Source organism: Pelophylax lessonae (genome assembly GCF_965119305.1).
Source record: "Pelophylax lessonae genome assembly, chromosome: 2".
NCBI lineage: Eukaryota > Metazoa > Chordata > Amphibia > Anura > Ranidae > Pelophylax > Pelophylax lessonae.
The window spans coordinates 219,398,792-219,415,679 of NC_138769.1; the positions used below are offsets into that span (position 1 = coordinate 219,398,792).

Here is a 16,888-nt window from a genome sequence, read left to right on the forward strand (position 1 = left end):
GGACCTCTGAGACTATCACAGTGCAGGTGCATTTATACGGAGACTTGATTACACACAGGTGAATTCTATTTATCATCATTAGTCATTTAGGTCAACATTGGATCATTCAGAGATCCTCACTGAACTTCTGGAGAGAGTTTGCTGCACGGAAAGTAAAGGGGCTGAATAATTTTGCACACCCAATTTTTCAGTTTTTTATTTGTTAAAAAAGTTTGAAATATCCAATAAATTTCGTTCCACTTCATGATTGTGTCCCACTTGTTGTTGATTCTTCACAAAAAATTACAGTTTTATATCTTTATGTTTGAAGCCTGAAATGTGGCAAAAGGTCGCAAAGTTCAAGGGGGGCGAATACTTTTGCAAGGCACTGTATAGGACCCTTTGATTTTGAGTTATTATATCTGCAACACCTTCTTCAGGGTTAAGAAAAAGCTGTTTAAATAGCGGCTATGGGCTCTTGTTCTTTTCCATCGAAATTATGGATTTCAAAAGTCACTTTTCTGAGGGCTAGTGACTCAAATTGCAAGTGATCTGAACTTTGCATTGAACCAAAGGCAAGGCAGACTTTACGTAAGTACTTTTCACTTTTGAATCCCTTTTATTTTACTGTTGCTTATATCTGTTTTTGTAATGTCTTTTCTTTAAAAAATCTTGTACTGTTTTTTTTTTCCAGTCATTAATAAATCTTTGAATGCTCTAACTAGAAATTAACAACTTTACCTCTGTAAAGAACCTACCATAGTTCAGTTAGCGTGCTCCAGTGACGATTACTGTCTGTCTCAACTGAACAATCTGTGCACAGAGTGTAATCATCACACTCACATTTTTTATTAATATGCTTTGATCATCAGACACTGACAAATGCCCCACATGGCATTGAATGCACAGGATTGCAGAAGAAAGGGTATTTATGAATATCAATGTAACTAACATAGGGCACACAATATATATATATTTTTTTCACTGTCAAATATCACATTATATTTTGCATAGAAGGACCTTGTAAGAGTATGTTACTGTCCTTGTATATTAGTATGTGGGTTAGCATCCACTCATGGCTGGAAGCCACATTACCGTCCCAAGGCCCCACAAATGGAAGGACAGCATCTTCTTACTTTGCCTGTCAGTGGCTCCTGTCCCGCCTCCGGCTACAGAGAGATTTCAGGAGTGACAGCATAGAACACTCTTTCTCCCCACCAACATTTTTACCACCTAGCACTTTACTGTTTTCAGCCCATAGTCTAAGAGGGGAGCCATGGCACATATGGCAAGGCCTTGCTTCTCATGGTTCCAGGCTGGGTCCCTGGTACTGGTTCCTGGAATACTCAGGGATTCTTTAGGGGCCCTAGAATGGAGGCCCAACTGCTTGGTGGGGCATATCCTAAATATTGGACCACCCTACCTATACAATGTCTCCCAGCCACCACCGCTCCCACTCCTAAGCTGGCTGCTCCACATTCCGATACCTTCAAGGCCTTATTTTTCTGTACTTGTATGACAGGTGCATACAATTTAAATTTCGTATGTAATTTTTAACTACAGACCCTGTCCCTGTGCCCAGAAAGAGTAACTGTGAGGGGTTACGGTGTTCAGGCACCACCAACACCAAAGCCCAATTTTTTGTACCTTTATGACAAGTATATGCAATTAAAAATTTGTATGGAAGTCTTACCAGCAGGTCCCATTCCTGCGCCCAGCAAGAGTAACTGTGAGGGGTTACGATGTTCAGGCACCACCACCAGCAAAGGCCCAATTTTTGGCACCTGTATAGTACATGCAATTTCAAATCTGTATGTAATTCATACGAGCGTGTTCCATTCCTGCGCCCAGCAAGAGTAACTGCGAGGGCTTGGTTATGGTATTCAGGCACCACCAACAGCAAAGGCCCAATTTTTTGGGCACCTGTATGCCAAGTACATGCGATTTAAATTTGTATGGAATTCTTACCAGCAGGTCCCATTCCTGTGCCCAGCAAGAGTAACTGCGAGGGGTTGGTTACGGTGTTTAGGCACCACCAACAGCAAAGGCCCAACTTTTGGCACCTGTATGACAAGTACATGTGATTTCAAATTTGTACGGAATTCTTACCAGCAGGTCCCATTCCTGCGCCCAGCAAGAGTAACTGTGAGGAGCAGGTTACGGTGTTCAGGCACCACCAACAGCAAAGGCCCAATTTTTAGCACCTGTGTAGTACATGCAATTTTAAACTTTCATGGAATTCTTACCAGCAGGTCCCATTCCTGCACCCAGCAAGAGTAAATGCGAGGGGTTGCGGTGTTCAGGCACCAGCAACACCAAAGGTCCAATTTTTGGCACCTGTATGACAAGTACATGCGATTTCAAATTTGTATGGAATTCTTACCAGCAGGTCCCATTCCTGTGCCCAGCAAGAGTAACTGCGAGGGGTTGGTTACGGTGTTTAGGCACCACCAACAGCAAAGGCCCAACTTTTGGCACCTGTATGACAAGTACATGTGATTTCAAATTTGTACGGAATTCTTACCAACAGGTCCCATTCCTGCGCCCAGCAAGAGTAACTGTGAGGAGCTGGTTATGGTGTTCAGGCACCACCAACAGCAAAGGCCCAATTTTTGGCACCTATGTAGTACATGCAATTTTAAACTTTCATGGAATTCTTACCAGCAGGTCCCATTCCTGCACCCAGCAAGAGTAACTGCGAGGGGTTGCGGTGTTCAGGCACCACCAACAACCAAGGCCCAATTTTTCTGCACCTGTATGACAAGTGCATGCGATTTGAAATTTGTACGTATATTTCTATATGACATTTTTTGCTTTAGAAATGTCAGTATTGCATCATAGAGATGCACTACTTTACAGGCACATTCAGGGGACCCCCCAGGCATGATATTTGAAGGAATTTTTCATTTTTATAGTTTCACTTTAAGCCTCTTTAAAATCAGTATATCACTGCTCCTTTAAAAAACGATCATTTTTAAAAACTTTTTTTTCATTGCTTCATGTTCCCCAGATCAGGACCCGGAACCCCATACACTTTTTTTGGGGCAATAACTTGCATTTAAGCCTTCAAAATTAGGCTGTTTGATTTTCAAGGTTCGAGTCCCATAGACTTTAATGGAGTTTGTTTGTTCAAACAAACTTTTCCTCTGTTCATGGTGTTCTGGTGTGAACCGAAATGGGGGATGTTCGGCTCATCACTAGCTGTGAGCCATAATCATCAAAATTAAAGGCAAGAAATACTTGAAATATATCACTCCATGTGTAATGCAACTATATATCTATATAAAATGTATAGAGTTTCCATTTTTGAATAGAATTACTAAAATAAATAAACTTTTTGATTGTATTCTAATTTTATAGGATGCCCCTGTAGGAGCTGTTTTACCTGCTAAGGGATTTGTATTACTGTTCATCCAGACCTGAGATTTAAACAAATCTGCCACACAGCCCAATTCTTTCTGACAGAGGAGGGGACCTGATCTTTTTCTGCATTAGGTATTAGCTAACACTTATGGATCCTGTCCATTCCCCAGCCTGTGATTGGAATGTGAAAGGAGAAGCAGCACATTCGTTGACACTCTCCTCTCACCTCTTATCAGCATGACCCTTTTTTAGTAAATACTTCAAACTAAACACCACACAATGCTCCTGGGCTTGAAGGTCGTCCCCAAAAAAAAAAAAAAAAAAGAAAAGTTTTTGCTCTAGGATCTTTGTATAGGCTAATTTGGATAAATGCTGCCTTGTTGCCCTTACAAGACTTGGGATGTCTGAATAACTGGAAACAAGAAATAGACAGAGGGCGCACTGGCCTAGTGCATAATCCTTAGTAAAAGATGTTTAATTAAATAAAAGAAAGGTATTCACAAACAAGTGCCTGATACAGGCATATCACATTACCACTTCTGGACCAGAAGGATTTGCCCCCTTCCTGACCAGGCCATTTTTTGGGATTCGGCACTGCATTACTTTAACAGACAACTGCGCGGTCGTGCGACGCTTTCATCAATAAAATTGATGTCCTTTTTTCCCACATATAGAGCTTTCTTTTGGTGGTATTTGATCACCTGGGAGAGTTTTATTTTTTACTCTATAAACAAAAAAAGTGCAACAATTCTGAAAAAAAAAAAAAAAAAACCACTATATTTTTCAGTTTCTGCTATATAACATTCCAAAAATAATTTAAAAATCAAAATTTTTTAACATTTTAGGCCAATTTGTTTTCTGCTACATATTTTTGGTAAAAAAAAATTGCAATAGATGTATTTTGATTGGTTTGCGCAAAAGTTATCACATCTACTAACTACGGGAATGGTTTATGTCATTTTTATTGTTTTTTTGTTTTTTTTCTAGTAATGGCGGTGATCTGCGATTTTTAGCGGGACTGCAACATTGCAGCGGACAGATCGGATCCCTAACTGACATTTTTGACAGTTTTGGGGGGACCAGTGACATTACCACAGTTATCAGTGCTAAATAATATGTACTGTTACTGTAATAATGACACAGGCAGCGAAGGCATTAATACTGTGGGAGATCAAGGGGTTAAATGTGAGCCTAGGGGAGTGATTCTAACTGTATGGGGGCGTGGCTTGTGAAACGATCACAGAGACCTGTGATCCTACATAGAAGGATCACAGGGGCTCTGTGATCATTCCAGGGAGAAGAACAGTCAGCTGTGTTTACAACAGCTGACTGTTGTTCTCTCTCAGCGGGGAGCGATTGCGGGTGTCAGGCAGCAATCGGAGCCACCTGCCCCGTGCATCAGAGTCCCCGCTGTCGAGTGGGGGGCGTAAGCAGGAGCCCCCTAGCTGCAGGCGCGCCACTGACATATACCTATGTTGGTTCGCGCAGGAGGGGCTGCCTGCCGCAGTATAACTGCGTCGGGCGGTCCTTAAGTGGTTAAAGTGGCTGTAGTGCCCACAGTATCACATCATGGATAAAAACGCCCACAAAAACTGCTGACGCGTTTCAAGGTCCTGCCTCTTCTTCTGAACCCTAAGAAGAAGTGGCAGGACCTCGAAACGCATCAGCCAGTATCTGTGGACATTTGTATCCATGATGTGATACTGTGGGCACTAAAGCCACTTTAATGTGATATGCCTGTATCAAGCACTTGTTTGTGAGTACCTTTCTTTTATTTAATTAAAAACCTTTTTACTAAGGATAATGCACTACGCCGGTGCGCCCTCTGTCTATTTCTTGTGACCTTTTTTAGCAAATGAGCACTGCAGCACAGCTGATTGGCTCTTTGTGCTGTTTCTATCTCTCTTCTTGCCTGAGCTCCGCAGTACAAAGACTGTAAGTCCCCATTCACACTAGCGCGACTTGTCAGGCGACTTGGTCGCCTGACAAGTCGCGGTGGGTCCCCCGCCATTGATTAGCACAGGACCCGTTCTAATAGGACTTAGAAAAAGGGTCCTGTACTACTTTGGGGCGACCTGGAGGCGACCTGCATTGACTTCAATGATATGAAGTACGTGCAAGTCGCGCCGAGGTCGCGGTGCACAGGTTGCCCCAGCAAGTAGCGTCGCCCCTGTGTGAACGGGGTCTAAAAGGCTTATAAAAGGACAAATTCCCATACTTTAGGGTCCATGTACACGGGACGCTGGAAATGGCCGTTTAGGAGCAGTTGGGCGTTTTTTTCAGAAGCCCCTGAACCCATCTACATTTTATCTTATCTGTCCATGTACACCAGGTCGTTTACAGTCATTTGCAGGCAGTTGCGTTCAGGGACTTTTTTTAGAACGCAATTATTTGCGTTTGAACGTGTGTTTCCTGGCGTTTCAAACGCACAAACGCGGCCAAACGCGTCTGAACGCGATGACTCGAGTTTAGCATTCGCGTTTTTCCATTTTAAAGGGGAATAATTTTTTTGACCTCTAGGAACGGTTCTAAACGCAAACGCCCGCAAACGCCGCTAAACGCGGGTACAACGCGACCGAACGGACGTTTCAAACGTCCTAAAAATTCCAGCATTCAAAGGGACTTTTAACAACGTCCCGTGTACATGGAGCCTTACACTGCTTGCATTAAAAAATACAAACAGTGTATTAGTGATTGCAAGGGTGCATTCATTTGTATCTTTTATAATTGTTTGGAGTTCAGCTTTAAAATTGTCAGCCTTTTGATATGTGTTTCATAAAAGTGTATGGCACAATGATATCAACATGAAACCTTCTCTACAGGTGTATCTATACTTTCATAAAATATAGAGCTGTTCCCATGTAAACTTAGATTCTGCACTGAAACAACTGCAGTGTTTATTAGTTATGACCAACTTCCTCCTACAAAGGAAACTATGAGACTACCACACCAGAGTTCCAGGCTAAGAACGGAAAAGCACAGTTAGTTAAGTAAGAAAATGACACAATACATTTGTAACGTGCACAGCTAGCTAAACAAGAAAACTTCCACATATCTGAAAGACCGCAGTTTAAATCCATCACCTAAAAAAAATCTCCGTCTGTGAAAGGTATGTTATACCCATTAATATAAACTACCTAACTGAAAAACTGTACATTAGATGCTTTCAGAAGCTAACTTCCTATGATTTTTGTATGAACAGTTTTGCACATTGATCTCATTCTAGCAATGTACGCAATCCTGATGAAGATGCTTTTACAGAAATGGGGTGTACTAAAAGTGTTGTGAGCAGCATTAATGGCTTATTTAATAAGAACGGGGGAAACAAGGCAAGTAACTGGCTAATTAGATTCCAGTTTAATGAAGTCCTGCGTTCCGACTGCTTTCTGTGAACTTCTGCAATGTATTAGAAATATATGAATTAAACTTGATGTTTCATCCACATCAGTTTATGGCATGGAGGTTTAGTCATCACTATAGTTAATTCCCAAAATACCTACTAAAATAAAAAAGTGTGTGTTATAAAATGTATTACTCTTTATAAAATCCTGAAATAAACCTTTCTATGTCATAACCTCAGATCCCTGGATTCGGCATTGTCTTTCAGCCAGAATTCTTGTAAAAGGCTCCATTGTCCTAATGTTGTTCTACAATCGAAACAACCAATTAAAATTACTACCTTAGGCATTTATATTAATGTTTCATGTTATGGCCTGGCAACAATTCATATCTCACATAACTACAATGGAATCATTCACTGTCTTTTGCACCCCTGAGCCAAATATATTTGTTTCTTGATCACGGTAATAACTATTACCGAAAAAAGTAACCATGCCCCTATGTGGTGAACAGAAAATTTGTGCATTTTCCTTAATATATACGATTTACATTATGAAGCCATGAATAAAATGCATGTTTTTTTTTTTTTTAAATCTTTAGCAAAAAGCAGTTGAGATGATGCAGCTTCTGTAAATAAAACTATACTTTCACTGTGTATTTCTCAACAAGGGGTGCTGTGGCATCATGGGGTGCCATTTGGGTTCCTCCAGGGTGCCACAAACATGAGACCCAGTTTACCCTGGATCAGAGATGGATGACAGGACACTGTGGGGATGGGGAACTCTGGTATGATGGGAAGACTCTGATGTGATGGGGGGCATCTGACTCTGTGATGGGGAACTCTCTGATGATAGGAGGGGCCTGTGATGTATACTAGGGGGTACTTCTGACATTATTAAGGCATCTGACGTGAAGAAATATGAAAGCAGGGGGATATTCTAATGTGAAGGTCATTTCATCAAGGTTGGTAATAGCATTGTTTTACTCTCAGGTTTCCCAATGAAGGCGCATCCCCATGACTAAGCTCCAAGGGGTGGAGCAAAATGCATTGGGGGCGTAGCCTGGCTGGAGTCCAGGCTGAGGCTGCCATTTCATCTCACTTCATGCACACGGGCCTGCTTCATGATGTGCAACTTATGGATCTTTTCCATTGACAGGGAGGTAGGGATAGGGAGCTAGGGTGACCTTTCTGTCCCTACCTGCACTCACAGCAGTCTAGGTGGACTTTACCTCTCTACTTGAGCGGCAACTAATTTTGTCTTTTTGGGTCACAAGTAACATTTACGTTTTTGTAAATTTTAGACTGGGGATTTCTGGAGATTTGCATACTTTTAAAAGGTACCGCAACTGAAAACAAGTTATGAAACACTGCTTAAACCAAGGAGCAAAAGTACTGGTTCACTCAAAGCTTATGGAAATACTTTATTCCTAAATGTACACACATTGAAGGGTTGTTCATACCATCCTTTCAACATTTTGTTTCTAATCTTATTTTATTAAGGTTTTCTGATATAAAAAACAGGGCTTTAAGCGGTTGTATCCCCAAAGCGGTTGTATCCCCCCCAAAAAAAAAAAAAAAAAAACTAGCACATTATAAACATACTTACTGTGACATTACTCACTGTCACTGGGAGTGAAAGGCAGATACTTAATGGACACTGAGAATATGGTTTTGGATAACTTCATATGGGAGAGTAATATTTATCAACAATATCTCTCAAGAAATATGAAGATTTAATCCCACTTTACACTGTGAGACCTATAGCCTGTTGCCAGGAAGTCTGTGACTCCTAAATAATCAAACCAATGCTTAGATGTGTATTGAGAAAATGTGTATTGTATTCTAGGAGCTCGAGGACGGCCGTCTGCTAGTTAATTGGCTCAGGTTGATTGAATCATTGTCATCTGTTAGTTGCTGAGTGGAAATAGTATACTGTTGTGGTGGTTGTTCTTTAGATATGTTAATTCTATTTCTGTAGGGCATGCAGGGTGAATATCTCCCAAAACCATGCAGGTTTAGGAGATATTAATTTTACCTACAGGTAAGCCTTATTATAGTCTTACCTGTAGGTAAAAGTTAAAAAGCGGAGTATATTACCGCTTCAAATTTACAATAAACAAAGAAATTCCATTGTAACAAACAAATACCTAAATTCATAGTACAATGTAAATCTATTGAGTACCAAGAGTGTTTCATCATTTTACCTGGATTTGACTATGCTTTAACAAAGTGTCTAGGCCTTTGTTTCAAGAAATCTCACATTTACAATCCTGTTCACTATCTCACTAGACAGTATTCAGGGTAAATGTGTTAGATTAAAGTGCATATGAACCCTAAATCGCATTTTCAGTGTGCCTGGCAGCAAGCCTCAATGTATAAATTTTTCTTAATCAAAGTGTTTCCTCGCTATTTTACCTGCCAGTAGCCCCATTACCTATAATAGGCTGATAATGCAAAACCACTGCTTCGCAATTAGCGCAAGAGTTGTCAGCCTGTTTTGCAAGCTTCTTCAGTTGACTATTTTAGACTGCCTGTTGATAGGCCTTTTACGTGTTCCAATGGTCAACTGAAGTTGCTCACACGACAGGCTGACAACACTGCTCCTTTATGCATTGTCACCCTGTATCATGAAGTGCTGTTTCTGGCAGGAACTTCAGGTAAGACACATTGCAAAAGATTTGCTTAAGAAAACCATATTTAAAAGAAGTTCAGAAATAGAAAAAAAAATCAACAATTATACTCACCTAGATGACCGCAGCACCAATCCCAGATGCAGCTGTCCCCTACTGCTTCTACCTCGAGAACTGAGCGATCAAAGACTGCTGATTGCTCAGTTCTCAGTATTAAGTCTGCAGAGAACCAGTGACTGTCAGTCACCGTCTCTTGGCTCTGTCCCTCCAGTGCTCACTGAAGGGCCGAGCTGTAGAGGGGGCAGGATAGGCTGGCTCAGGCCCCCAGCAGGTTGCTGAGAGGCTGAGCCACCTGCCAGTCCATCTGGGTGAATCCTGACTGTAAAGTCGAGACCTTTCCCGAGCCTAGACAGGCCAAGTGATGCCCACTGTCAGCTGAAAAAGGGTCACAGGAGTGCAGAATGAAGTGTTCTCCTGTGATCCATAGGAAAGGTATGGCCAAAATAGCTAAGGCCATACTTATACTTTAATGAGACATGATGCTAAAAATAATGACAAATACATTTAGAATTTACATATATATTAAATGTCCTCGTTGTAGATCCAGACAATCTCACATTCACTCACAAGTCTCAAGTCATGAATAGCAAGTCCAAGTCAAAGTCAAGTCGAGTCTTTTATTAATTTTAGTCAAGCAAGTCTCAAATCCTCAAACTGGTGACTTAAGTCTGACTTAAGTCAAGTCATGTGACTCAAGTCCCCCACCTCTGCCTAAAAGTCAAAAATATTAATTTTCAACACAATATGACGGTATATTAGGGCTTATGTGAGCTCAATCAAAAATTGACAGAGCCCATATAGTCCACCATATTGAAATCTATATAAAATAACTTAGCCCATAGTGGTAATTCCAGTTAATTGTAGGGATTCTTCATTCATACTGCACTTTCTGGTGAATGCTACAAATATGCTGGGAAATCAATAATTGCCTGTACAATCCCACAAAAAAAAAGAATGTGATAATATTTTTTAGGGATGATGGCAAATACACCTTTGGTTTAAAGAACGCCCCTTCCTTTTTCTTGATAGGGTTCTTTTACCAGTTTACGTTAGAAAGGAGAATGACATCACAGATCTGCTTTTGATGTGATGACTTACCAGAATTCCTTATTGAAGACACTAACCTTTCTCGTTTGTTTTTCTTTCTAGCACCTATTTACACACCATGAAGAAGTCAAGGGGTAGAAAGATGGGATCCTCTAGAAGGCAAATATTGATGGAAAATAGCACTGACCAACAGCCTGAGACCAGTCCAAAAGCTGATGAAGACCCCATACTTAATGAAATAGCAGAAAAGATTCAAGCTCTGTTCTCAGTAGGCGAGACCAGTAGTAATGTATATATTACACGTGATGACATGGAGGTACAGTTCATTCAAATATCATTCATTCATATCTCATACAAATATTGTAATTTTTTTTATAAGTATTTCTGAATAACAACCTATAATCACAGCATTGGGAGGCCACAGTGCTAACTACAAAGTCACCATGTTGTAAGAGAAGCAGAGTTATCCCTAGTGACCCGTCAAAAATCAACTTTATATTGACCGGGCCAAAGCTGGTTAGTAGACATAACTGTACTTGGTAAGTCAACATTGCTTTTTTTGCGGGACATTGTTGGGTGAGCCAGTTACAGTTATTTACTGGATGTATGTGACTAGGGTTCAGGGAACATTTATAAAATTTAGAGAACAGTCACTAAGATGTTTAGGCTTCTTTCATATGGCCATAAAATAAAATCTCATATATAAGTGTTTTTAATTATGGATCTGAACACATCTGCATTCCTTTCTGATGAAGCCACGTGGGAGGGTGGCGTAACATGTGGAGGCGGAGCCAGGCGGTGTAAGTGTATGACTGGAACATATTGTGAGATACTGCTTGATTCATGCCATGCTTCTTAATCTTTTATGCTTGTTTTACACCGAAAAATGTGAGTACAGTTCTGGAAGCTGGGTTGGTGCATTTACAGTATATATGTTAACATACATACTACACTATTGGTGGCTATTCTCTTTTTCCTGAGGGCTTTATGGGGTTACCTCCCTTGAGGAAGTTGTACCATTAAGGCCTCATGTACACTGCAACTTGTAAACGGGCGTTTTTTGAGCAGTTGGGCGTTTTTTTTTTCAGAAGCCCCTGAACCCACCTCAATGTTATCTTATCTGTCCATGTACACTGGGTCGTTTACAGTCATTTAGAGGCAGTTGAGTTCAGTGTCGTTTTTTGGAAAGCAATTATTTGCGTTCAGGATGTTCAGAACGTGTGTTTACCGGCGCTTCAAACGCAAAAACGCGACCGAGCGCGTCCGAACGTGACCGAACGCGAACACCCGCGTTTAGCGCTCGCGTTTTTCCATTTTAAAGAGGAATGATTTTTTGACCTCTAGATACGGTTCTGAGCGCAAACGCTCGCTAAACGCAGCTGCAAACGCGACGCAACGGGCGTTTTAAATGTCCTTTAAATTCCAGCGTTCAAGGGACTTTTTAAAACGTCCCGTGTACATGTAGCCTAAGGAGGATCTATGTGGAGGACTACATCAAGGGTAGTCCTTATATACTATGTTGACCCATTCATGGGTCTAAAAGTAAGGTAAGCATGCATTTCACCAGGTAGCAGAGCACTACAATTGTATGGTGGAGCACTGAGTGGAGATAAAGCTTTCCGTGGAAGAAGCTTTACTTAAACACTTGTACTTGGACTTTTAGGATGTTTCTGGTTCATTTTTGAGACATTTATACTTATCTTTATTGATATTATCGTCACAGATTCATTTTTAGTTCAACTTTTGGCACTTTCTATGTTAAAATTTGGTGGTCGTTATTATGAAATGAGTATTGATGATAATTTTACAATTTAGGTTTAATTATTTTGGCAGTGCAACCACATATTGTCGTTTTATTTAAAACAGCTGCATTGTTTTTAATGGAGCCATTCACATAGGTACGTAAACATGCACTGCATTCAGATCCATAACACAGAATCCAAAAATCTGCGAGTAAGAACATTTGCTTAAACGCATGTATACTCACTTGTAAGTGTGTAAATTAAGTCTAAACCAGGGGAAAATAAATTATCATTATCTACGCATACACGTCTTTACGCATTTAAACCCATCTATACACAATTGTAATAACATCGGTAAAAGTTTTACGGTTGTGAGAATAATGCCTTAGAGTTATGATACCGTATAATGGAAGGTTAAATAGCTGCTAATGTTCTTTCTATTTTATTAACTAAAGCTGGGTACACACATACTGTTCTGTCTCAGCATCGATTGTACCTGTGACCTCCTTGTAGACCCAGTCTGAAAGTGTGTGCAGCAGGTTGAATGATGGCTTTAATAGATAGTTTACTCAATGAATAAAGACTCCAGAGATGTTCTCCAATGCTTCTTTAAGCTACAAGTTAGCAAAGGCATAAACATAGAGGCTTTTCCATAGGTACATTTCCAATGAGGTTACACAGCTTCCACACTCTGCAGTCTCCTCATAACAACTAAACAAAATGGGAGTTACAGCAGGAAAATGGAGGATGGGAGAAACCATCTAGCCAGAAACAGCAGGGGTGCAAGGAATATACCAATAACATAGCATAACATAACATGTAATAACAACTGCTAGACAGTTAAAGCTGCGTGGCAGCACACTCCCCGCCTGGTATCGTGAGATGCCACTACACAATTATTTTCCATAAACATACAATTAACATTGCATACAGTAGAATGCTATGTAGCCCTCTCCTCTAAGCTAACTATGCTAGAGATCTAAGTGACTCCTTCACATAACACTGAATCAGAATTTTTTGAAGCAGGCATAATTAGGACTGTCTCAGTGACTGGTCTCAGGAAGGTTTTTGGGCTCCCGTCCTTTACAATCCTGACTTCCACACTTCGGACCTTTCCATCATCACTAGCAATGGCCTTTGTAATAACTCCAACTGGCCACTGGATCTGATTGGTTTGCTTGTCTTTTAGAAGAACCAGGTCCCCTTCCTTTAAGTTAGGCTTCTGGGTTTGCCACTTTTTACGTCCTTGAAGAAGTGTGAGGTATTCCCTCCTCCATCTGTCCCAGAAACAATCTGCAAGGTATTGAGCGTATCTCCATTGACGTTTATATATGTCCTTTTCATCAAAGATGCTCTTTGGCGCTGGGATATGTCCAATTTTCCGGCTCAATAATGCAGCTGGAGTTAAAACAGTTGGACATTCTGGGTCTGTGGATACAGCTGTCAGCGGTCTTGAGTTGATTATTGCTGCAACCTCAGCAAGGAATGTAGTAAGTACTTCATGGGTAAGACGTGAAGAACTCACATCAAGCAACATAGAATCCAGTATGCGCCTTGCCATCCCAATCGTACGTTCCCATGCTCCGCCCATGTGTGAAGCGTGTGGTGGGTTGAATTTCCACTGGTTTGCAGTGGTGGAGAAGGTGGCCCTTGGAGGTGGCTCTGTCTGAGAAGCTCGCTCCCGCAGGGTTTTGTTAATGCTCTGGGACGCTCTCTCGCTATAATTGAACTGGTTGGTCAGTTTTCTCTCCTTCTTGTTCCTGGATGGTATTTCCTCACCTTCTGTCCATTCTTCACTAGCCTGAGCGTCAGACTTCCCATCTGTATCTTTGTCTCCCGGCTCTGTGGAGTTGTTGGTCTGAGTCTCTTCAATGACTCCCAACTTCGCCCCCTGACGTCGCGCTTCTTCAGAGTCTTTGTGTGACATGTTTCCATCCAGGGAGAAGTGTACGGCCAGCTGGTCCACGATGCTAATGGGTTTGTAGGCCCGTTCCTTAAAACTGTACCTCACAATGTTCTGGGGGGCATGAGGGTTGTTTGCAGTCAGGATACGAGTGAATTCCTCCTTAAGTTCAGCCTCGCTGAGTTCCAGCTGATCCAGAGTCTTGGCCTGCATCCATTCATCAGCTCCATCCCCCATATCTGTGGAGTCATCTTCATCCTCCAAATTTCTTCTTGAGCAGATGTTGGAACTCAATGCTACAACTTCAGGCCGGATTTCCGTATCAGTATCTGGATCCTCCAGGTGGAAATCGATATCTTCTTCTGAGTTTGTAGAAGACTGGTCCATTAAAAACTTCGTCCTGAAAACCAAATGGTTTGTGTGAGGACAACTGCTGGCACTAAAATCTTCTGCATGAATGCTAGAAAGTGCTCTCGCTTCTCAGGTTTGTTACGGAGAGTTTTCTTAAGTGCAGCAAATATGGTTAAAGCTTGTTCTCGATTGTTAGGGAGAGTAAGCCTTGGTACTCAGAAGGGTAATGGAGCTACCCAACTGTTGGAATTGTCCTTGAAGAACTCTTCTTCCATAATCTTGATGAACTCCTTGTCTTCGACTGAAGGGGCAATCTTGTTGTCATCACAAGTAGTCTGGTACACTGAATCACCAAAGTCCTTTTGAGAAGTGAGCTTGCAGTTAATGATTTGGAGTGCTTGATCTGGAACTTCGTTCTTAAAATCAAGTCTTTCCTTCACATAATAGTGCGATGGACATTTCATCAATTGACAGGTAACATTAGTTTTGTAGGAAGCTACATCCAAGAGCTTGTGAGATTGGTCTAAGCAGTCTTCTCCTATTATCACCCATCCAAGATCGAGTTTCTGGGCCTGAGGAGCATCATCTGGACCGTTACATAACTCTCTTATTTTATGAACTCTAGGAATGTCTCTCCCTAGTAGAATCAAAATCTTAACATCCTTGTTAACCACTTAAGCCCCGGAGGATTTGGCTGCTAAACGACCAGAGGGCATTTTGCGATTCGGCACTGCGTGACTTTAACGGACAATTGCGCGGTCGTGCGACGCTGTACCGAAACGAATTTGGCGTCCTTTTTTTCCCACAAACAGAGCTTTCTTTTGGTGGTATTTGATCACCTGTGCGATTTTTTGATCACGCGCTATAAACAAAAAAAGAGCGTAAATTTTGCAAAAATAGCAATATTTTTCCCTTTTTTTTATATGAAATTCCCCCCAAAAAAAAATGTAAAAATCAAAATTTTTTAATATTTTCGGCCAATTTGTTTTATGCTACCTATGTTTGGTAAAAAAAATCGCAAAAAGCGTATTTTGATTGGTTTGCGCAAAAGTTATTGCGTTTACTAACAAAGGGAAAGATTTTTGTCATTTTTGTTGTTTTTTTTTTTAACGCGTAATGGCGGCGATCTGCGATTTTTTTTGCGGTACTGCGACATTGCGGCGGACAGATCGGACCCTTGACTGACATTTTTGACACTTTTGGGGTTACCAGTGACATTTCTACAGTAATCAGTGCTATACATATGCACTGTTACTGTAAAAATGCACTGGTAGTGAAGGGGTTAACTTTATTTGAGAGGGAGGGGCTGTGTGTGTCCCTAGGGGCGTGATTCTAACTGTGATTGGCTGTGGCTTCAACTGTATGCAGAGTGATCAATGGATCTACATAGTAGATCCATGTGATCAGCTCTCATACAGAGAGGAGAATGACAGGCAGCTTGTTTACACAAGCTGCCTGACTATCTCCCTCTCCCCCGCCGATCGCAGAGTGGCCGGCGGCGATCGGGTCCGCCGGTCACGCGCGCGGGGGGGTCCGTGACCACGCGGGAGCGGGAGCGCGCCTCCGGCGGCGCGCGCTCGCTCCCTAAACCCTCACAGGCGAGCGACGTAGACCTACGTCACTTTGCCTGTGAGGGGCTGACCGCCGCCGTAGATAGTCGTGCGGCGGTCGGCAAGTGGTTAAGTGGTGGAATGTAGTTAGCAATGTGACTCAAATGAGGGTGATGACGTGCAACCTCTGGTGTGGGGATTTCTTCTCTGTTTTTCGGTAGCTGATCACATTCGATTAGAGTTGGAAGAGGAAACTCTGTGTCCTCATATTCTGATGCAACTACGAAGCCATGGGCTCTTCTTCCAGAAGTATTGACCTTTCCTGCACATGTCTGCAAGGTATAAGACCAGGTCTCTCCTTGAATGTTGAATAGGTCAAAGAATTCTATACTGGCCAATGAGCGATTGCTCTGATCATCGAGTATGTCGTACATTTTTATGGATTTTTGTGGACATCCTTCAGGAAAAACTCTTACAAGACATATCTTGCTACAAGACTTGCTATGAAGCCCTTCTCCACATACCTCTGTACACCTTGTGGTTACGGGGTCGGCATATTGCTCAGTTCTCTCCCCGCCATCATCTGATGTAGTCTTGGGGTTGCTGCCGGGTGAAGGTTTCCTTATGAACAGGTCTGAATGAAGAGCGTCCACATGTTTGGCACTGTTGCAGAGAGAACATCTGATGGCGATCTTACAGTCTCTAGCTAAATGATCGGAGGATGCACAACACTTAAAACAGATATTATGCTCTTTGAGAAATGACTTGCGTTCTTCAATAGGCTTGTCCTTAAATGCACGACATTTGGAGAGAGAGTGTGGCGCATTATGAATAGGACACTGTTGATTAAGATTGCTAGCTTTAATGTCTGTAGCTAAGACGTTGGATGCTATTGCAGTCTTCCTCACGGCAATAGGATGCCT

At 41.7% G+C, this 16,888-nt stretch overlaps 1 protein-coding gene across 2 annotated transcripts in view; it reads left to right on the forward strand.

The window, feature by feature from the left end:
• The first annotated feature begins 6,326 nt into the window (after window positions 1–6,326).
• The window catches only part of LOC309547260 (EF-hand calcium-binding domain-containing protein 4B-like), a 192,376-nt gene continuing 181,814 nt past the window's right edge, over window positions 6,327–16,888 (forward strand). For both annotated transcript variants that reach the window (XM_082247088.1, XM_082247089.1), the window contains exons 1-2: window positions 6,327–6,451; window positions 10,522–10,735. In XM_082247088.1, coding sequence (XP_082103214.1) covers window positions 10,538–10,735 — 198 coding nt within the window. In that variant the 5' untranslated portion in view covers window positions 6,327–6,451; window positions 10,522–10,537. The remainder of the gene's footprint in view (window positions 6,452–10,521; window positions 10,736–16,888) is intronic.